General features: G+C 41.8%; 1 protein-coding gene across 2 annotated transcripts in view; it reads right to left on the bottom strand.

The window, feature by feature from the left end:
• KCNH8 (potassium voltage-gated channel subfamily H member 8) overlaps positions 1–23,765 on the bottom strand; it is a 492,644-nt gene that overhangs the window by 195,019 nt on the left and 273,860 nt on the right. For both annotated transcript variants that reach the window (XM_070797270.1, XM_070797274.1), the window contains exon 5: positions 18,975–19,215. In XM_070797270.1, coding sequence (XP_070653371.1) covers positions 18,975–19,215 — 241 coding nt within the window. The remainder of the gene's footprint in view (positions 1–18,974; positions 19,216–23,765) is intronic.

Raw genomic sequence — 23,765 nt, 5'->3', positions numbered from 1 at the left:
AACACGTCTTCACGAGACAAGGGTGAAATCTGAGCCCTACTACGAATGGCATCTTGAGTTGCTCTTAGTAAGAGACCCTGTGACTCCATTCAAGATCAGTGTGAATGGCCAAATGCAGTAATTCAGGCTACTTATGGCTTTGGCTTGTGGGGCTGTGGCTATGCAGACAGGGGGATGTAGGGCTGTGTGGACTTCCATGGCCACCCTGTATTTAAAAGGCAGAAAGAAACTGACAGGAAGAATGGGTCAAAGAGGGGGACAGAGGATAGGAGGGAAGGACTCAGACGCTAAGAGACAGAAAGACGCTAGCTAACCAACGCTTCTAATGTGCAGTCTGGGAATACCAGGACGCCCAAATCATTCAGTGGCAGAATTTAGTGGAATTCCATCATCACCATGAAATTTCAACTTTATTTACTCTTCAAAGTCTTTCTCCTCACTATCAAAGTCCATGTCTTCAATATTAAGTCATTTAACTAAGGGGGAAATAACATCTTTGCACTTTCCAGGAAAACTAATATAAGTTGGGGTTAGTTGTACAATGAAATGGCAATAAAATGTCTATATACTTTCAAACTCCACTGAGATTTATTTATTTTGCCCTAACAGAAAAGACTCCAATACTTTGCCCACCTGATGTGAAACCATTCGATATCACAGTAATCCAAGTCTACGCCCCAACCAGTAACGCTGAAGAAGCTGAAGTTGAACGGTTCTATGAAGACCTACAAGACCTTTTAGAACTAACACCCAAAAAAGATGTCCTTTTCATTACAGGGGACTGGAATGCAAAAGTAGGAAGTCAAGAAACACCTGGAGTAACAGGCAAATTTGGCCTTGGAATACAGAATGAAGCAGGGCAAAGACTAATAGAGTTTTGCCAAGAAAATGCACTGGTCATAACAAACACCCTCTTCCAACAACACAAGAGAAGACTCTACACATGGACATCACCAGATGGTCAACACCGAAATCAGATTGATTATATTCTTTGCAGCCAAAGATGGAGAAGCTCTATACAGTCAGCAAAAAAAAGACTAGGAGCTGACTGTGGCTTAGACCATGAACTCCTTATTGCCACATTCAGACTTAAATTGAAGAAAGTAGGGAAAACCACTAGACCATTCAGGTATGACCTAAATCAAACCCCTTATGATTATACAGTGGAAGTGAGAAATAGATTTAAGGGCCTAGATCTGATAGATAGAGTGCCTGGTGAACTATGGAATGAGGTTCGTGACATTGTACAGGAGACAGGGATCAAGACCATCCCCATGGAAAAGAAATGCAAAAAAGCAAAATGACTGTCTGGGGAGGCCTTACAAATAGCTGTGAAAAGAAGGGAAGTGAAAAGCAAAGGAGAAAAGGAAAGATATAAACATCTGAATGCAGAGTTCCAAAGAATAGCAAGAAGAGATAAGAAAGCCTTCTTCAGCGATCAATGCAAAGAAATAGAGGAAAACAACAGAATGGGAAAGACTAGAGATCTCTTCCAGAAAATCAGAGATACCAAAGGAACATTTCATGCAAAGATGGGCTCGATAAAGGACAGAAACGGTATGGACCTAACAGAAGCGGAAGATATTAAGAAGAGATGGCAAGAATACACAGAAGAACTGTACAAAAAAGATCTTCACGACCCAGATAATCACGATGGTGTGATCACTGACCTAGAGCCAGACATCCTGGAATGTGAAGTCAAGTGGGCCTTAGAAAGCATCACTACGAACAAAGCTAGTGGAGGTGATGGAATTCCAGTTGAGCTATTCCAAATCCTGAAAGATGATGCTGTGAAAGTGCTGCACTCAATATGCCAGCAAATTGGGAAAACTCAGCAGTGGCCACAGGACTGGAAAAGGTCAGTTTTCATTCCCAATCCCAAAGAAAGGCAATGCCAAAGAATGCTCAAACTACCACACAATTGCACTCATCTCACACGCTAGTAAAGTAATGCTCAAAATTCTCCAAGCCAGGCTTCAGCAATATGTGAACCGTGAACTTCCTGATGTTCAAGCTGGTTTTAGAAAAGGCAGAGGAACCAGAGATCAAATTGCCACCATCCGCTGGATCATGGAAAAAGCAAGAGAGTTCCAGAAAATATCTATTTCTGCTTTATTGACTATGCCAAAGCCTTTGACTATGTGGATCACAATAAACTGTGGAAAATTCTGAAAGAGATGGGAATACCAGACCACCTGATCTGCCTCTTGAGAAATTTGTATGCAGGTCAGGAAGCAACAGAACTGGACATGGAACAACAGACTGGTTCCAAATAGGAAAAGGAGTTCATCAAGGCTGTATATTGTCACCCTGTTTATTTAACTTATATGCAGAGTACATCATGGGAAACGCTGGACTGGAAGAAACACAAGCTGGAATCAAGATTGCCGGGAGAAATATCAATAACCTCAGATATGCAGATGACATCATCCTTATGGCAGAAAGTGAAGAGGAACTAAAAAGCCTCTTGATGAAAGTGAAAGTGGAGAGTGAAAAAGTTGGCTTAAAGCTCAACATTCAGAAAACTAAGATCATGGCATCTGGTCCCATCACTTCATGGGAAATAGATGGGGAAACAGTGGACACAGTGTCAGACTTTATGTTTCTGGGCTCCAAAATCACTACAGATGGTGACTGCAGCCATGAAATTAAAAGACGCTTACTCCTTGGAAGGAAAGTTATGACCAACCTAGATAGCATATTCAAAAGCAGAGACATTACTTTGCCAACAAAGGTTCGTCTAGTCAAGGCTATGGTTTTTCCTCTGGTCATGTATGGATGTGAGAGCTGGACTGTGAAGAAGGCTGAGTGCTGAAGAATTGATGCTTTTGAACTGTGGTGTTGGAGAAGACTCTTGCGAGTCCCTTGGACTGCAAGGAGATCCAACCAGTCCATTCTGAAGGAGATCAGCCCTGGGATTTCTTTGGAAGGAATGATGCTAAAGCTGAAACTCCAGTACTTTGGCCACCTGATGCGAAGAGTTGACTCACTGGAAAGACTCTGATGCTGGGAGGGATTGGGGGCAAGAGGAGAAGGGGACGACAGAGGATGAGATGGCTGGATAGCATCACTGACTCCATGGATGTGAGTCTCAGTGAACTCCGGGAGTTGGTGATGGACAGGGAGGCCTGACGTGTTGCGATTCATGGGGTCGCAAAGAGTCGGACACGACTGAGCGACTGATCTGATTTGATCTGATGTGAAGAATTGACTCATTGGAAAAGACTCTGATGCTGGGAAAGATTGAAGGCGGGAGGAGAAAGGGATTACAGAGGGTGAGATGGTTGCATGGCATCACCGACTTGAAGGACATGAGTCTGAGCAAGCTCCGGGAGTTGGTGATGGACAGGGAGGCCTGGCTTGCTGCAGTCCATAGGGTCACAAAGAGTCAGACACAACTGAGCAACTGAACTGAACTGAACAGAACAGAAAAAGGCACTCAAGAATCCTGAAACAATTAAATCTGTTGAGGCTTGAGTTTCTACTGGAGAGGAGTGATCTGGAGTTGAATGGGATAAGAACATTATTCCTTTGTTCCACATTAAATGGAAAAAGGCATATTTATATAGATTGTGCATATGAAGAGGCGATTGGGGAGAAGTTTCACAAAGCAAACGTGTATTTAGAAGTACTATTAGAAGTTGAACACAGATACAATAAAACTCTGAAGTTGCTTAATAGAGGTTTGTTCCTTTAAAGCTGGTGATTAAGGCTTTAGCTAAGGTTTTCCTTCCTGACCGCAGTACTGGAAGCCCAGCTTCCGCTCTCAAGTCTCGTAAGAGCTGGGCAGAAGAAAGGAAGAGGAGCTGAAATGCAGATCATCTCAATTCCTTGTTCTTAGAAGGGCTGATGAAAGATTGGGCAAAGACAGGGGAGTCATCACCTCTAATGTTATTGGGGAATCATTCAATTCATGCCAGGCCACGGCACTGCAGATTAAAGACGCTTGATTTAGGTAGACATACACGACTGAGCGACTTCCCTTTCACTTTTCACTTTCACGCACTGGAGAAGGAAATGGCAACCCACTCCAGTGTTCTTGCCTGGAGAATCTCAGGGACGGGGGAGCCTGGTGGGTTGCCGTCTCTGGGGTTGCACAGAGTCAGACACGACTGAAGCGACAGCAGCAGCAGGGTGACAGTATTTGAGATCTGCTCTTAGTTCTTCTAAAGGGTGCTGAGCCAAGTCTCTAGGAGGCGCTGACACCCTTCAGTGGTAAATGATTCCCCAGGCACCTGTGCTCCTGAAAGCTAAGGATGTGGAATATTCTGGTCTATTTTATTCTTACGACCAACTGGATTTTCAGTATGTATTAAAGAGTGCTGATTTTCTGAAAATAATGGATATTAAAATAAACCAAGGAAGTACGGGCTTGGTAGTACTCACCACTACTGACTCAAGTGTGAATGATTTTATTTCTTGATATAATTGACTAAATCCTCATAACAATGCTGCTGTTTTTTCCAGCTTACCAGTGAGTTTTAGTCCTAGCTTGGCCAGTAATTAGCTAGATCTTGGAAACCTTGCTTACTCTTTCTCCCCTTTTCTTCTTATACATAAACAGCCCTGCCTAAATTATGTCACAAAGTAATAATTAAAATTAAATTATATGAAGAAATAGAGTCCGAGACAGCAAAATTTGATGACATGTAGGTGAACAGAACTTGTGGCTAACAAGTACTGCAGACTAAAGGAGAAAGAAATGAAATAATCAGAAATTATGAAAATATAGATGTATACTCATAGGAAATACTGCATTTACAGGAACTCTGTTCTTTTGGTTGGGGTATGGGGTGAAATCATTTGAAGATAATAAATTGTGATGTAAAAGCACTAAACAAATACCAAATGATGGTAGCGATGACTAATGTATTAAAGTCAAAGCCATATTTCTAAAATAGTATCTATCTATGACACTGTCCCCTCTGAGAACCAATGAATTAGAACTAGCTAAATCAACAGAGTGTAATCTTAAAAATATAACATTGAGGAAAAAAATGTCATTCTGATATGCATGGGGTGTTTGGCATCGACATAATGACTGGGGAGGCTTGCTGGTGGGCAGTGGGTGAGAACCCAGAGGAGACCACACGGTGCGGGGCTGCTCGGTACCTCACAGGACACCCAGCTTCCTTTTACGACAAAGTTAAATGCAGAGTAAACAGAAAGCACAATTGCAAACCCCGTTTCCTTTGACCTGTAGCTTTCTGATGACTTCTTAGAGAGATCAACTGGATCAGAGTTATAGGTTTATAGTATAGCCTATGCTTCTAAGTCTTTGTGGTTATAACTGCAGGTAAGAAGTACATGCAAATCACTTCCTAGATAGGCTCATGGAAAAATGACAGGTCAGAAGAAAGAGCATTCTATTTTTTGAAACTGATATTGCCCAGTACATGGTAATAGCATAGTGGTGAAAAGCATAGTAATTAATTTTTTATTTTTGGAGTGATCGATCTATCAGTGATGGAATGTCTAATTAACAGTGGTTCCAATAACAGGAGCATTACAGTAAATTCCCCACATTCAAACCTACAAGTCACTCACTTTCAAAGATGCAAACGTGCGTTCACATGTCAAATCATGTAAGTTAGGGCACGTGTCCGGAGAAGGCAATGGCACCCCACTCCAGTCCTCTTGCCTGGAAATCCCATGGACGGAGGAGCCTGGTAGGCTGCAGCCCATGGGGTCGCTAAGAGTCAGACACGACTGAGCAACTTCCCTTTCATTTTTCACTTTCCTGCATTGGAGAAGGAAATGGCAGCCCACTCCAGTGTTCTTGCCTGGAGAATCCCAGGGATGGGGGAGCCTGGTGGGCTGCCGTCTATGGGGTCGCACAGAGTCGGACACGACCGAAGTGACTTAGCAGCATCAGTAGCAGCAGGGCACGTGCCTGGCACACACGGCCTCCTCTGCAAGCGGCTGTGCTTCTGTGTATTTCACTGTATTGTGCTGTGTCGTATGCGGTATTTCAGTGTCTTTATTTCAAGCCCAGATGTCTGGAAGCGGTGTAAAAGCAGCAGGGATGAGCTGGGGTCTCCTGTTGCTGACAGTCCTTCAGCTCTACCGACTCCCACCCCCTCTTCCTCCCCCGGGCGGTGACACTTCCTGCCTGTTCACTCCACGCCAGCCCCTGTGTGCCACCTGCTGCACTTCCTACTATACTGTAGGATTAAAAATGTTTTCTATTTTTTGCATTTTTAATGTATTATTTGTGTGAAAAATATTATAAACCGATTACAATGCAGTACTATGTACCCAATTGTGTTAGTTGAGTATCTAGGCTAACTTTGTTGAATTTATGAAAAAATTGGACTTAACGAAAGTGCTCTCAGAAGGAAAATCATTTATATGTAGGGGACTTAACTGTATTAGATGACCTAGCAAAGAGTCCAGAGGCGCAAATTTTCAACTTCCTGTTCTGCTAGCAACACCGTCTTTCCTGTGTCTCTCCTGATAACTAAGGTCGGCTGCAGGTACCACACAAATCCTCCCACCCACACAGCCCCAGGGGAAAGGAGCAGGCCCCAGAATGTCTTCCCTCACACGCCTCTCTTCTTCAGGGGAACGGGATTTCTAAGAAGCCCACAGAAATGACCTCTGTCCATCCCACAGCACAGAACTGACCACATAGTCACCCTTGCTCCTGAAATGGCTACGGGAAAGGGAATTGCCGCCGCTCAGAGTCTTGTCATTAATCCCTGGGCCTGGGCGTTTTGCTGCCTGCACAAAACTGGGTTCTCTGGGTTGTTAGGAAACTGGGAAGTGACTGCTGGGCCTCTGGGTATACTGCAGTTTCTACAACCAAGATCTCACAGATTCAAACTATTAATTTCGGCATTCATGGAAAAAAGAGAAAGAAGCTGGCATTCTTTCTCTCATTTTCTGCCTCATTGCTATTAATAAAGGAAAACAAGTTGGGTGGAATTTTTCGGAAAGTGGAGCCAAGATTATAAACTCTTAGGAAACTCGACCTAAACAACCAGGAGACCTGCGTCTGCCACCAGTAGCTGTGGGGTCTCGGGCGCTCAGCTATAAGGTAAGATGGAAGTAGATTCATTAACAGTAGGTCACTTCTCTTTTTAAGTTTCTGTAAGGCTTTATATCAGCAACTGAGTTATGCATGAAAGTTTTCAAACTAAAGGTAATTTTGTAACCACTTTGTGACTGACCCCCAAACCTTGTGCCCTATTGATTCTAAGGAATCAGTGTGTCTTCAGTTCAGTTCAGTTCAGTTCTGTCGTGCCCGACTCTGCGACCCCATTCACTGCAGCACGCCAGGCCTCCCTGTCCATCACCAACTCCCGGAGTTCACTCAAACTCATGTCCATCGAGTTGGTGATGCCATCCAGCCATCTCATCCTCTGTCGTCCCCTTCTCCTCCCACCCGCAATCCCTCCCAGCATCAGAGTCTTTTCCAATGAGTCAGCTCTTCTCATCAGGTGGCCATAGTACTGGAGTTTCAGCTTCAACATCAGTCCCTCCAAAGAACACCCAGGACTGATCTCCTTCAGAATGGACTGGTTGGATCTCCTTGCAGCCCAAGGGACTCTCAAGAGTCTTCTCCAACACCACAGTTCAAAAGCATCAATTCTTCAGTGCTCAGCTTTCTTTATAGTCCAACTCTCACATCCATACATGACCACTGGAAAAACCATAGCCCTGACTAGACGGACCTTTGTTGGCAAAGTAATGTCTCTGCTTTTCAATATGCTGTCAAGGTTGGTCATAACTTTCCTTCCAAGGAGCAAGTGTCTTTTAATTTCATGGCTGCAATCACCATCTGCAGTGATTTTGGAGCCTCCCAAAATACAATCAGCCACTGTTTCTACTGTTTCCCCATCTATTTGCCATGAAGTGATGGGACTGGATGCCATGATCTTAGTTTTCTGAATGTTGAGCTTTAAGCCAACTTTTTCACTTTCATCAAGAGGCTCTTTAGTTCTTCACTTTCTGCCATAAGGGTGTCTTACAAACAATTTATTTGAAGAGGAAGAGAATAGATAGGAGAGATTCAAGCTCATAATTCACATTTATATTCTGACAAGCATAATCACACTCAGATACTTTGTTTATGGTGACTGTATCAGGGAAAAATATTTTCGAGTCAGATTTCCCAAAAGAGGGTTACTGAGTGGTCAGAGAACAATTAGCTAAGAGATAAAAATAATTTTAGGAGATGATGGATTAATAACAGTTAAACAGATTTATTTACACTGTATTTCTCAGATAATTTATAATGCTAAAGTACACTGTGAATCTCCAAAAGAGCTATATCACTTCCCAACTTTCATTTTGATTATACAGTGATATTTATTTTTCATGGAACATTAAAATTTTCCCCATTCAGCAAATAATCTCATGTGTATATAGTGGTACAAATAAAAAAATATCTTGAAAAACATCAATTTTTTTGCTATATGAAAATCTTTCCAAATCTCTTGCTGAACTACTTTTTAACAATTCTGACCCATTGATTAAAGATGCCAATTTAATACACTGATCTATAGATAGAATATAAAGAATATATGAAACATCCCTGTGAGAATTATCGCACACAGCACGTTGTGTGCATGCTCAGTCACTCAGTCGTGTCCAGCTCTTTGTGACCCCGTGGACTGTAGCCCACCAGGCACCTCTGTCCATGGAGTTTTCCAGGCCAGAATACTGAGTGGGTTGCCATGCACTCCTCCAGGGGATCTTCCTAACCCAGGGATGGAATCCAGGTCTCCTGCATTGCAGGCAGATTACTGCTGAGCCACCAGGGAAGCTCACATACCACTTTATTTAGTATTAAACAATATAAACACTGCCTTCATATTATAAAAATATATTATTAGAGGCAACACACTTTTTATTCCTTGTATTTTGACTGAGTTCTCAATGATCATGTATACCTGTGGCGGATTCATTTTGATATTTGGCAAAACTAATACAATTTGTAAAGTTTAAAAATAAAATAAAATTTTAAAAAATGATCATTTTTAGGCCACCTTTGTGAAAGATTTAGAATAAAGGTTCTGGAGGAATGTTTAAGAAATGTTAAACTATTTTTCCAGATATTTTATTATAAAATATAGATGAGTTTAAGCTCATTTAAAAGAATAAAGAGCAGGAGTATAACAGTAGGGAAAGAGCAGAGATGTTTTTAGTGCTTATAAAAATAAGCCAGTCAACTAGGGATTCCAGGCAGAAGTCACACTAAAGCTGTTGGCGAGTCCCAAATTATGAAGTCTGTGCTCGCTTCAGCAGGACATATACTGAAGTATAAAGTCGTCTTTGTGGGAGCTAAACTGCATAAAAACAGGAGTGGGTTTCCACTCTTTTCTCATGCAACTAGCAAGAGACAGGTATTGTTTACCTAGAAAAAGCTCTTGCTGTCTAGAACACAGTAGAATTGGTGGTAAGAAAGAACAGCAGAAGGTTTAAGGGCAGCTATAAGAGGGGTAAGCCACACTCCATGAGTTTAGTAGAGGAAAGCAGCCTTGGAAAAAGAGAAAAAATAACATATCTTTCTCACAAGTGTGGGCTTTCCTGAGCATAAACGAGACACCCTCTATCAATGAGCATGGGGGAGCAGAAATGGCTTCCAAGCCTAGAGATGCCCAACATCTAAGAACCAGGAAGAGAGGGAAATAAAGGTCAAGGTACAGGCTTGTCTCTATAACAGAGCTGAAAAATAACTAATACATATTCATTAAGCAGATACTCAGGCTTAGATATGCTGAATGATCGCCCAAGTTCATGAGCACTTTGACCTGATCGTGAGGAGGCTTTTTAGAGTCCTGATTTACGTTTTTCTTGGGTGAGTGGCAGAAAGCATCAAAGATTAGCAAAGTAAAAGGATATAAAACTAATGCACTGGCATACGGGCACAGCCCATTTGTCTACAGTTTTCATCTTTTTCTTTGGTTTTAATTGTGGTAAGTTGACACATACCATTGTATTAGTTTCAGGACTACAATAGAACGATTGGGTATTTGTATATGCTGTGAAATGATCACAGCAGGTCTAGTTACCATTAGTCCTTGGTACAAAGTCCCATAATTGTTTTTCCTTGTGATGAGACTTTTTAAGATATGCTCTCTCAGCACCTTTCAAATATACAGTAGAGCATTATTGACTGTAGTCACCATGCTATGCATTGTATCCCCGGGAGTTTTTAATTTTACAACTGAAAGTGTGCACCTTTTGGCCCTGTTCACATATCTTGCCCACCTCCCAACACCCCCGTTCTCAAGCAGGGGTCTGCAGCCCGGAGCCCGTGGACTGTTCCCTGCCTGCAGCGTGTTAGGAACCAGACCACACAGCAGGAGGTGAGCGCCGGGTGACTGAGCAAAGCCCCACCTGCCGCTCCACACAGCTCACGTTACCCCCTGCACTGTCCCCCTGCCCATCCATGGAAAGTTTTCTTCCAGGAAACTAGTCCCAGGTACCAAGAAGGTTGGGACCACTGGTCTATGGCAACCACCAATCTGTTCTCTATTGGCTTGGTTTTCCATAGAGCAATACCCTCAAGGTCCATCCATGTTTTTGCAAATGGCAATATTTCATCCTTTTTTAATGGGTGAGTAGTATTCTACTGTATATATGGTTTCCCCTTGGTATCCCTGGAGAAGGGATAGGCTACCCACTCCAGTATTCTTGGGCTTCCCTGGTGGCTCAGCTGGTAATGAATCTGCCTGCAATGCAGGAGACCTGGGTTCGATTCCTGGGTGGGGGAGATCCCCTGGAGAAGGAAAGGCTACCCACTCCAGTATTCTGGCCTGGAGAATTCCATAGACTATACGGTCCATGGGGTCACAAAGAGTCGGACACAACTGAACGACTTTCACTTCACTTCACAGTAGCTCTATTTTAATTTAATTTTTGAAGCATCTCCACACTGTTTCCCACAGTGGCTGTGCTAATTGACATTCCCACCAACCGTGTGTGAGGTTCCCTTTCCCCCACATCCTCACCACACTTGCTATTCTTGTCTTTCTGATAAAGCCATTTTAACATGCGTGGTTTTGATTTGCATTTCCCCAGTGATTAGTGATGTTGGTCATCTGTATGTCTTTGAAAAAAATGTCTGTTCATATCCTGTGCTGTATTTTTAATTAGATTGTTTTTCTATTATTGACTTGCAATGGATTCTCTGTATATTTTGGAATATTAACCTCCTATTGAAAATATGAGTTGCAAATATCTTCTCTCCTTCATTAGATGCCTTTTTATTTTTATTTTTGACGGTCTCCTTAGCCTTGCGGGACTCTTCTGGTTGACGTCGCCCTGCTCGTCGACTCTTGCTTTTCTTGCCTTGCCTTTGGTGTCTGATTCAAAAAATCCTCAGCAAGACTGAAGTCAGGGAGTTTACTGTCCATGGTTTTTCCCTTGGAGTTGTATGGTTTCAAGTCTTTAATCAACTTGAGTTAGTTTTTGTGCATGGTATAAGATAGTAGCTGTCCCATTTTCCTAATACCATTTATTGAAGATACTGTCATTTCTCCATTGAATATTCTTGCCCTCTTTATTGAAAATGAATTGATCATATATGTGTGAGCTTATTTCTGGGCTCTCAGTTTTGTTCCATTAATCTATGTGTCTGTTTTTATGCCTATATGATTAATATGTGTTCATTTACCACCCTTATTACAGAGAGTGAAGAGGAACTAAAAAGCCTCTTGACAAAAGTGAAAGTGGAGAGTGAAAAAGTTGGCTTAAAGCTCAACATTCAGAAAACGAAGATCATGCCATCTGATCCCATCACTTCAGGGAAAATAGATGGGGAAACAGTGGAAACAGTGTCAGACTTTATTTTTTTGGACTCCAAAATCACTGCAGATGGTGATTGCAGCCATGAAATTAAAAGACATTTGCTCCTTGGAAGGAAAGTTATGACCAACCTAGATAGCATATTCAAAAGCAGAGATATTACTTTGCCAACAAAGGTCCATCTAGTCTAGGATATGGTTTTTCCAGTGGTCATGTATGGATGTGAGAGGTGGACTGTGAAGAAGGCTGAGCTCCGAAGAATTGATGCTTTTGAACTGTGGTGTTGGAGAAGACTCTTGAGAGTCCCTTGGACTGCAAGGAGATCCAACCAGTCCATTCTGAAGGAGATCAGCCCTGGGATTTCTTTGGAAGGACTGATGCTAAAGCTGAAACTCCAGTACTTTGGCCACCTGATGCGAAGAGTTGACTCATTGGAAAAGACTCTGATGCTGGGAGGGATTGCGGGTGGAAGGAGAAGGGGACGACAGAGGATGAGATGGCTGGATGGCATCACCGACTCGATGGACATGAGTTTGAGTGAACTCCAGGAGTTGGTGATAGACAGGGAGGCCTGGCATGCTGCGATTCATGGGGTCGCAAAGAGTCAGACACAACTGAGTGACTGAACTGAACTGAACTGACTGATTTCTGTGAAAAAGGCCCTTGAGATTTTGGTAGAGGTTGCACTGAATCTGTAGACTGATTAGATAATATAAACATTTAAACAATATTGAATCTTCTGATCCTTCAGTGTAGAATGTCTTTTGATCCATTTGTGTCTTCTTCAGTCTTTCATCAATGTCCCAAAGATCTCATTCTACAGGTGTTTTATCTCTTGGTTGTTTATTCTTTGATACTTTATTCTGTTTTTTTTTTTTTTTTGCAATTGTAAGGGGAATTGTTTTCTTAATTTCTCTTTTTGATAGTTCATTGTTAGTGCATAAAAATACATGAGATTTTTGTAAATTGATTTTGTACTCCCACAAATTTCCCAAATTCACTACTAGTTCTGATACTTTTCTGGTGGGATCTTTAAGATTTTTCTAGACATAAAATTATATCATGTGCAAGTAACTTTAGTTCTTCTTTTCCAGTTTGGACGACTTTTACTACCTACCGTGTCTTGCCTAATTGCTCTGACTAGGACTTCTAACATTATGTCAAAAAATAGTGGTTAAATGGGCTCTTTTGTCTTGTTCCTGATCTTAGAGGAAAAGTTTTCAGTGAATATACTCCAATGTTAGCTGTGGGATTATCATATATGGGCTTTATTAGGTTGAGATACATTTCCTCTATACCCACTTGTTAAGAGGTATTTCTTTATCATAATGAATGTTAGCTTTTTTCAAATGCTTTTTCTGCATCTATGATGATGATCATGTGACTTACATTTCTTTTGTTAATGTGCTGTATCATGGTGATTGTTTTTCAGATGCTGAATCCTTCTTACATCCCTGAGATAAATTCCACTTGGTCATGTGTATTCTTATAATGTTTTGTTGAATTTGTATTGCTGATACTTTGTTGAGGATTTTTACATCTATGTTTATAGGGAATATTAGTCTATAATTTTCTAGTGTGTGTGTGTGGTGCCCTTGTTTGTTTTGGTATCAGGGTAATGATAGTCTCATAAAATGAGTAGGATTTTTGAGAAGAGTTTGAGAAGAATACATATTTAATCTTCTTTGATTGCCTGGTAGATTTCACCAACGAAGCCACTTGGTCCTGGACTTCTCTTTGCTGGATAGTTTTTGATTTCTGATTCAATCTCCTTACTACTAATTTGTCTATTCAGGCTTTCTATTTCTTCACAATTCAGTCTTGGAAGATTATATGTTTCTAGAAATTTATCCACTTCTTCTGGGGTGGCCAGTTTGTTGGTGTATAATTGTTCACAACAGTTTCTTCTGATCCTTTGCATTCCTTTGGCATCATTGTTTCTTCTCCTGTTTCATTTCTGATTCCATTTGAGCTTCGCTTTCCTTTTTTATTTCCTTAGTGAATCTAGCTAATGGTTTGACAATTTCATCTTTTCAAAGGACCAGATCTTAGTTTCACTGATCTTTTCCACTTTATTTTTAGTCTCTATTTCATTTATTTCTTCTCTAATGTTTTTCTGCCATTTTCTAAAATAAGGTTTTGTTTATCGTTTTTCTAGTATTTTGGGGGTGAAAAGTTAGGTTGTTTATTTGAGATGTTTCTGTTTCTAGAGGTAGTCTTGTATCACTATGAATTTCCTTCCCTTTTAGAACTATTTTTGTTGCATTCAGTAGATTTTGGTATGTTGTATTCTCATTTGTTTCAATGCATTTTTTGATTTCTCCTTTGATCGTTTCATTGACTCATTTATTGTTCAGTAGCATGTTGTTTAACCTCCACACATTTAAGATTTTTCCAGTTTTCTTATTCTTATTGTGTCGGATTTCTAGTTTCATATCATGGGTTCAGGAAAACATGCTTCCTTTGACTTCAATCTCCTTTACCTTATTGAGACTTGCCATGTGGCCTAACATATGATCTATCCTGGAGAATAGTCCATGTTCCCTTGAGAAGAACGTGCATGCTGCTACTTTTGGATAGAATGCTCTGTAGATATGTGTACATTGCATCTGGTCTGATGTGTTAAGGCCAATGCTTCCTTCTTGACTCTCTTTCTGAATGATCTATCTATTGATGTGAGTGAAATAATAAAGTCCCTAGTGTTACTGTATTGCTTCCTACTTCTCCCTTTAGGTCTGTTAATATTTGTTTTATATATTTAGGTGCTCCTATGTTGAGTGCATAAATATTTATTAATACAAATGTTATATTCTCTTGCTGGATTTATCCCTTTCTCATTATGTAATGCCTGTCTTTGTCTCTTATTATCATCTTTGTTTTAAAATCTATTTTGTCTGATATAAGCATAGTTATCCCAGCTTTCTTCTTGTTTCCATTTGTGTGAAGCATCATTTCCATTCCTCGCTTTCAGTCTGTGTGTGTCGTTACATTTAACAGGAGCTTCTCTTGCAGGTAGTATGAAGATTAGGTCCCATTTATTTATCCAATCAGCCATTCTACGTCTTTTGATTGGAAGATTTAGTCCATGCACAAAGCAATTATCATAGTTATGTACTTAATGCTATTTTGTTGATTGTTTTGTAACTGTTTTGTGGTTGTTTTTTCTTCTCCTGTTCTCTTTCCTTGAGTTTTAGTGGTTTCTTTATGATTAAATTCCTTTCTCATTCATTACCTTTTGTGTATCTACTATAGGCTTTTGCTTTGTGGTTAGCATGAGGTTCACATATGACAGCCTAAATAAAGAACAGTCTATTTAAGTTATAACAAGTCAAGTTTGAGCACATTCTAATACTCTATTTTTACTGCCCCCTCCATGTATTCTCTTTTTGATGTCACAATTTATATCTTTTAATTTTGTGTATCCCTTAATTATTATAGTTATAGCTTTTTTATTAAACCACTTTTATCTTTTAACCTTCATATATACTTTATAAATCACTAAGAAATACCTTTACTATATATTTACCTTTACTGATAGAATTTTTACTTTCATATAATTTTATTACTAATTAATACTTTTAGAAGGCCCTTTACACTTCCCATAAGACCATTTTAGTGGTATGAACTTTAGCTTTTGCATGTCTGGAAACTATCTTTCCTTTGATTCTGAACGACAGTCTTTATGGATAGATTATTCTTGTTTGGAAGTTTTTCTCTTTCAGCACTTTGAATATATCATGCCACTCTCTCCTGACCTGCAAAGCTTCTACTGAAAAATCTGATAGTCTTATGGGGCTGTCCCAGTGCACAAGTTGTTTTATGCTTGCTGCTTTTAAGATTCTCTCTTTAAATTATGACATTCTAATTATAACGTGTCTTGGTGTGGCTCTTTTGGGGTTCACCTTTTTGGAATTCTCTGGATCTGAATCTGGATGTCTATTTCCTTCCCCAGCTTAGTAAAGCTTTGAGCCATTATTTCTTCAAATAAGTTTTCTGCCCCTTTTTCTTTTCCGTTTCCTTCTGGACTCTGTAATGCAAATGTTATTTTGCTTGAAGTCGTCCCATAGGAAGCTATCTTCACTTTTTGGCATTCTTTTTTCTTTTTGCTGCTCTTTTTTGAGTGAGTTCCGCCGCCCTGTCTCCAGATTGCTGATTCTTTCTCCTGGTTCAATTAGTCCACTGTTGAATTCCTCTAGTGTATTTTCCAGCTCAGTTATCGTATTCTTCAGCTATGTGATGTCTTATAGTCTCATCTCTTTGTTGAAATTCTCACTGTGTTCATCCATTCCTTTCTGAGTTTGGTGAGCATCTTTATGACATCCCTTTGAACTCTTCACTTAATCAATTATTATTTTTACTTCATTAAGGGTTTTTTTCCTCCCTAGGTGTTTTTCTTATTCTTTTATTTGGAACATATTCCTCTGTTTCTTCATTCTGCCTGATTCTATTTGTTTCTATGCATTAGTTAAAACAGCTACCTCTTCCAGTCCTGATGGAGAGACCTTGTGTAGGGGATGAAACTTATTGCTCAACCTTGCCCTGGGTCTTGATTTTCTCTTGATAGATCTCATTTGTTAAGTGTGCCAAGTGTCAATGTTCCTAAGGGAGGGTCTCAGCTCCTAGTTTCAGGCTGATTGGGAGTCAGATCATCAGGCAGAAGCTTTAAAAGTATGAAAATATACATCATTCTCTGAGACTTCAGCTGTAAACTCTGCTGACCTCTAGACCAGGCAATTTGGTGGTATTCCTCTGGTGACAGTTGCAAAAATCAGGGCTTTAGATGATCTATAAGCTCTTCACTAGGAAGTACTAATGAGCTCTAGCACAGCCAAGGAAGAACAGAAAGAAGGAATCTCTCTTTAGTCTATAGATGTGTAGTAAACCTGAAGCCTGCCCTTCAGGTCGAAGCTCTGGACAAGTGGGTGGATACTTTTCATAGGAAGATCCAGAGTGTGATTCAGTCTGTGCTGCGCCATGCTTTAGGGGTCGCGGCCTGCCAAGAGCTGGCTCTCGGATTGTTTTAGTCCCGTGGGGCCCAGAAACAGCAGTTCCCCTGGCCACCAGAGCCAGACAGTCGTGGAGTGTGCACCAGTGACTTTAGTAGGGCGGTGGACACGCAGGAGTGGGGCACACCCGTCAACACTAGCTAACAGGGGCACAGAAATGGGGCCCACGGGCCCCTCAGCCCCTGGAGAGGCCCCCCACCCGGCCACCAGAGCCAGACAGTCGTGGAGTGTGCACCAGTGACTTTAGTAGGGCGGTGGACACGCAGGAGTGGGGCACACCCGTCAACACTAGCTAACAGGAGCACAGAAATGGGGCCCACGGGCCCCTCAGCCCCTGGAGAGGCCCCCCACCCCACCCCGGCTTCCGTCCCTTCAGCAGACACTTTAGGTTTAGCTGACAAATCTCCTGCACATACGCTCTAGGCACTTTCAAACTGCTGCTTGAACACACAGTCCCAGGGTGTCCAGGTCTGCAGGTGAGCCCTTTAAGAGTGGCATTTCTGTTCCCTACAGCCATTCGAGTCTTCCGGATGCAAGCCGCTTTGACTTTCAAAGTCAGATGTTTGAGGGGCTTGTCTCTCAGGTGAGGTCTCAAGAACTGGGGTCCTGGTGCTGAACACGAGCCCCTTCACTCTTCAGGAAGAAGCTCCATGTGCTTGTTTCGGGTGAACACGAGCCCTTCAACTCTTCAGGAAGAAGCTCCATATGCTTGCTGGGCTTCCAGGTGCGGGCTGCCACACCAGCAGTGTGGTTTTTGAAGAGACCATATCTCTGCCTCATCTACCTTCTTCATGTGTGCCTTTTATCCTTTTTTTAATGGAGGAGCTGTTCAGCTAGTTTTCTGCTCTGTTTTCAAGGAAATTGTTCCTTATGCAGCCATGGATTTGCTGTTTCCGTGGGAGCAGGTGAGTTCAGACTCTTCCTACACGGCCATCTTGAAACACATCTTGCACAATTCTACTGCAGACTAGAATGTTATTTGCCATTTAACAGTGATTTAATATTCCTCTACGGTTTTACTTCTCCAATAAACAATAATTTAGGTTAAAAAAAGATAAATTTCTTTGAGTTATTAGCCTTACCAAGATACCTAACTGGACAACGTTGCCACCTAGTGGCCCAAACACACCGTGGCCTTCGCCTTTGGGGTGGGAGCTGGGGTCTGTGGGGGATGCCTGGGAAGTGCATGTGAGTTGTGATGCCAAAATCACACCAAGGGCATAAAACTTGCAGAGCAAGCACAGGCTGACATTCCACTGGAGAACCCCAAACTGCACCAGTTCCACAGAGAAAGATGTACCATAACCACTGAAACAAGCTTTCGACTTGCTTCACTTATTCATTCCCTTTTCTTTGAACTTTTAGGGTCCATTTTTTCCCATCCCTTGTTCACCTACTGCTTGAAAACATTTTCAGTTCTCTCATCTTTACAGAAAGGATGTTACCCTACATCACCATGACCAGGGAAAAATGCAGGAGTCGGGTTGCTAACGGTGCTCAGAAACTCCACAGGGGATCAGTCTGAGCCTTCATAATGATCTAGAATAATCAAGCAAGAGCTTGGCTGTGGTCTACACAAGATGGAACTTTAAGGGACAGAAAACGAGGAAAAGGCCGAGAAGCATGGAGCAGATGCAGCTTCAACTGGGATTCCCAATGTTCTATAGATAAATATTCTTAGCAAACATCCCTCAGGGACTCTCCTTTAGGTAAAGTCAGATACTCAGTGTGTCTGATGATTGAGTAGGAAGGTTATGTAATCCGTTGCTTCTGCAACTAGGCCACCTGTGGCAACCACCATCAGGTTCCCAAAAGGCACAGATGGGCTTGAAGGAACACGCCCAGGATGGGCCATTACCAGGACGCCACTGATGAGTGCTTGCCAAGCCTCATCTCTGACCCTGTGCAGGTAAGACCACCGCAGATGCTGAGAGTACAAAACAGAACAGCCATTAAGTCTGTTTCAGCCCGCTTTTGATGAAATAAGAATAGAAACAAAAAACATCGTGTAGACCTCTACAAAAAGGAACTGTGAGAAAGCTGGAAGAGGTAATTTTCAGAAACCCAAATATGTGCTTCTCCAAAATTTGCATCAGAGGCTGAGTTATGCCCATGCAAATGGATCTTAGCTCAAATTCAAGTTACAAAAATCTGGAACACATCTGCCTTCCCCTATGCAAATCTCCTAGGAAAACAGCCATTGGTTCTTACCTATAATAAAAAGAATCTCCACTGCTATGTCACTGACTGTTGTGCTCCGAGTGGTCGACAGGTCATCATTGCCAATGAAGCAGACGTTGTAAGGAACCGTCACGGCAACATAAAACGTCGCCAGTAGAATAAGCCAGTCCCAGCCGGCTTTGAAAGTGCTAAAATGCAAAAGGATGAATTTGGACTTTTTTGCATCAGAAACTTTATACTCCGGAAATGCTGGTTTGTCTACAAAAACATTCTGTGGATAAAGACAAAAAGGAGAGAAGGGAGAAACACAACATTAGAAATAAGGAACGGGGAGAATTATTTAGAAACACATATCATGGTACTAGATCTTACAAGAGACATTTAGAAGCTGGTAATGCAAAAAAAAATAGAGATGTATAAATTAAAACTGGGCAGGGATCTTTGTTATAAGTAACAGGAAAATCAGAGTGTAGTCATCCATGTTAAAATGTGAGTAATCTAGACTTTTGTTCATTTGAGTAAAAAGGTCATTACCTAAAATGTCATCTGGAAACATCCGAAGTTGCAAGTATAATCCCACATACATTATAAACACCGGATACAGCTAGGTTCCTACTGTCGTGGGGACATTCCATATACTTATAGTTTTGAGAAGACAGTCATTATGTAAAGAATATATGTAAAGAATACCTGAAATTCTTCTAGTAACAGCAAAGGTGCCATTTTTTCCAGAAAGGATAAAGCCATATGATCAAATTTGATTGTAAATAGCTGTTAACACATCTTTCAAAATACGACCAGACTGTACTGACTACTTGCATTAAGGTTGTTGGTGAAGCTTCCAGTTGGGAACCCAAATCTCACAACCACGATGGACATGGGTTTATTCCGACACTGGCTCGCCCTTGTTAAGATGGCAAAGTGAAAAACAGTTACTTAACAGGTATTATTCAAGTCATGGGAGGAGAAAAGCAATGTTCACTGTGCAGCTGATTAAACGCAGAAGAATAGCTGGAGTTTTTATAACTGCAAAAGCACTCCACTTTGAAAGCAGTCCAAATTGATGAACAATTCCCTTTACTGCGATGAGACAAAAGGAGGCCCAACAACAGGGTGTGGGGAAATTTGACAGCCTATGGCCAGATACTTGTGCACCTTGCTTTGACCTCAATTAATGAGAATTACAAGCTGGGTAATGGAAACTTAAAATTGAAAGTTACATTGAATGAACAGTTAGAGGTTCTGGAGTGTATGTTACTTGCAGGTTGCAGCCTCTGTTTTTTTTTTTTTTCTTTCAGGCATTGAGCGAAGAGCAAATTAATATGACATGTTCAGGGATCCCTAAAGTACCTGGGGATTCAAGAAAGGTTGAGAGCAGTCAGGAGCATGAGGTCTTTCGCGGGGACTCTCTGGAGGCCAAACACTCCTGCTCCCTTAAGACGAACGCTGCTTCCGTCTTGCGTCTCTCCTTGGCGGGCGATTATGACACAAGCTTCTACCTCGGTTAATATTCCCACTCCACCCACCCGGGCACTCATCTGAGGGGGATCTGCGTCCCTCCTTCCTGACGGTTCTTTCCTGCCCATCTGCCACTGTGTCTATGCCCCACTCAGCCCCCTGGCTGGGCCTGCCTCCTTCGCTTCATTCTTTGGCTTTTGGAACTGGTTCCAAAGGTAGATTATGCCATAAAATTCAGAGAGGAAGTAACAGCTGCTGGGCTTCTCATCAGAGCTGATGCGGGTGCAGAGAAGAGACTTAGGGGCCGTGAGAGACTTAGAGTCTCCAAGCTGACAAGCACTTGTGTTTACGATAGAACGGGACAGAGGCCAGTATGATTTCCCCCCCAATATTTGCTATAATAACACGTTACCAAAAGCCATGGAAGAATATCTCAGTTTTTATCCAAATAAGTCTTCTTCTATCATGTTATAGAAATGAAATTCTGACTTGGGTTCAGAGAGAAGCTAGCTCCAGGAGTGAAGGCTGTGAAAACTCAAGAAGCAAAATATTTTTTCATTTGAAGTATGTGCATTTTATGAAGTATTAGTGGTGCTGTTGCAAAGGTCAGCAATGTATGGTTATCTCCAAAAATCAGAAAATAAATCACACCACTTCATTTTTATAGGCTACTCAAAATACATTATTTTAAAAGATACTGAGACTCCAATGCATCTCAGCTTAGACTTAAACTTTAAAAGGTTTCTCATTCAAATTCTGCATACATCTTGACACAATCAGGATTGAAAAGAGTGCAAAAAGACATCCTCCTCCCACTACTCTATTTATAAAGTTTTATCAAAAACCTTTTGAATGGAAGAAATTTCTTACAATTCGAAAGTGTGCTTTTAGCAAGTATGGAGAAAAAGGCATATTTATAACCCTGAAATATATGAAGTTTGCCTACAGAATAATACAACCAACTATTCTCAATTTTAGTTATCTATCATTTATTGATTTGGAATCATACTCTTTAGTAGGAATGGTGTTTGAGTTGTTTAACCTCTACCATGCTTAGTCGCTCAGTCATATCTGACTCTCTGTGACCCCATGGACTACAGCCCAACAGGCTCCTCTGTCCATGAGATTCTCCAGGCAAGAATTCTGGAGTGGGTTGCAATGCCTTCCTCCAGGGGATCTTCCCGACCCAGGGATCCTGCATCGCAGGCAGATTCTTCACCAGCTGAGCCACCAGGGAAGCCCAAGAACACTGGAGTGGGTAGCCTACCCCTTCTCCAGTGGATCTTCCTGACCCAGAAATTGAACTCCTGCACCGCAGGCGGAGTCTTTACCAGGGACCAGGATGCTCTACCTTCCACTAACAAAAATTGGTTGTAGGGCATCACCGTCTTTCTTACGACTGACAACATGCTGACTAAGAGGAGACGCTGCCTGCTGTGTTGCTGTGGAAGTGGCAGAACTGGGGTTGCTGCAGAAAGGATGCGAGCAGTTCCATCTCAATCGTCTATGCTACCCACAGGCAAAAACTGGGCCGGCAGGACTTCCCTGCCGACCCAGCGGTTAAGACTCCGCGCTTCCACAAGAGCGGTCCCAGGGTTCGATCCCTGCTCGGGGAACTAAGATCCCACACGCCGCAGGGAGTGCGGGCACGCTCAGTCGTTCCCGACTCTTTGAGGATGTATTATTAAATCACAGTGCTTCAGGCCAAAACCTCATCAAGGCTAACTATTCCATAAACTATTTCTGCAACATGTCTTTGAAATCAACTTCTGAATGAACAAAGGGATGGGAAAATGTCTCTACAGTGATCATGCTGAGGGACTGCAGGGTAGCATATGCCTTCCGTGACGACCAGCCCAGAGCCCCCTCAGTCATATTTGGGCGTCTCAGCACTGTCCTTTCCAGCTGTCAAGCCTGCCGTGGGATCTTTTGAGTTGACGGCACTTGCATCATCCCAGTGTCACTGAGTAGAGTAGCCAGTCAAGGAAACCAGAAATTAAAAGCTGTTTCCAAAGTTGGAGCCAGGACTGAAGGGCATTACTTATATTGCGATTCTCAGAGCTTGCTAACGGCCGGATGAGCTAATTTGTTCCGAGTTGAATCACATATTCTTATTGCCCAGAACTGTATCAGAGGAGAGGTGGGGTAAGGGGCAGAAGCACTGTGGCTGCGTCAGGGGACTCATGGTTGGGTCCCACCTCTGCTGGTTCTGCTTCTGATGTTTCAACTAAGTTGTTCTTTTCCATCATTGAAATGGAACTAACAAAAATCATACCTAGTACTGGCTTGCTGTAAGAATCAAATAATATGATAATAGCAAAGCGGATTTGTAAATAGCAAAGACCTACAAAAATATTAAGAAATCTTTTTTTTTGGTCACTTGAATGTTAATATATTCAGGATTTCCCAAAGACTGATTGTCTAGCCAATAAACTGGATGGTTGTTTCCCCTTCTCTAGTCTCTCTGCCATTTTTTAGTATTCTGGCTCTGTTCTCCTTGAAATAAGATGGTGAACAGGGCTCATCCTGCCTCCACATTTCTGTTTCAGAAATACGGTACCACTTGTACTGTCAGAGTCTCCATGTTGATTAGACATCCTTCATTACCATGTAGTATTTTAATGCTCCATCCTGATGTGTGTAATTCTTAAATAAATGCAATTTAGCAAATTAGCCAAGTAGTGGGAGTTATGATTTTTTAAATAAGATTTTTAAGTGCTGTTCTGTACTTTGTTGAATCAGAAGGGGAAAAACAGCATGTTCTGTGAATGCATTTTTAAGCCCACTAAGACTTGGTACATTTAAATGACTCTGGACTAAAGGCTAGTAGAGTGTCTTCTTTCAGCATTACAGAATCTCAGGCTAATATTTGTTTAGGTGCTTTGCTGCTGGTTTGCATAGAATAAAGGCCAGGTGTGGTTACATTTGTTTCTTCCTAGAACTTCTATCATCACTAAGGCTGACTTGGTAAATGGAAGCAGGTGTAACAAGGAACCAGGAGAAGGATTCATGATCTAGCGGTGAGCCGGGGAAATCAATGTGACATACAGGTTTCCCTGGAGGATCTTTACATTCAGCCAAGACAAACTAAATGGAACTTGGCTCTTAAGCAGTACATCCAGATCAACACCAGCGTGGGTGATGGTCCTGGAGCACTAATGGGTGGAAACGGTTTGGCTTCCAGAGAGCATCCCTCTGAGGCAGAGCCGGCTCTGCAGCCCTTGCATGTCGGATGGCACTCCACCCCGGACTCTCTGTTCATGAAACTCAGACAAGAGGATACTTTGTGCGTCCCATGAAGACTATTTTAGCACACTGTTTACACATCAGATTAGATAGTTTTGAGTTCTCCATGTAAAATGA

The sequence above is a fragment of the Bos indicus genome, chromosome 1 (genome assembly GCF_029378745.1).
Source record: "Bos indicus isolate NIAB-ARS_2022 breed Sahiwal x Tharparkar chromosome 1, NIAB-ARS_B.indTharparkar_mat_pri_1.0, whole genome shotgun sequence".
Classification (NCBI taxonomy): Eukaryota; Metazoa; Chordata; class Mammalia; order Artiodactyla; family Bovidae; genus Bos; species Bos indicus.
The sequence above is the reverse complement of the archived record's forward strand: the minus strand, read 5'-3'. Positions and strand labels throughout refer to the sequence as shown.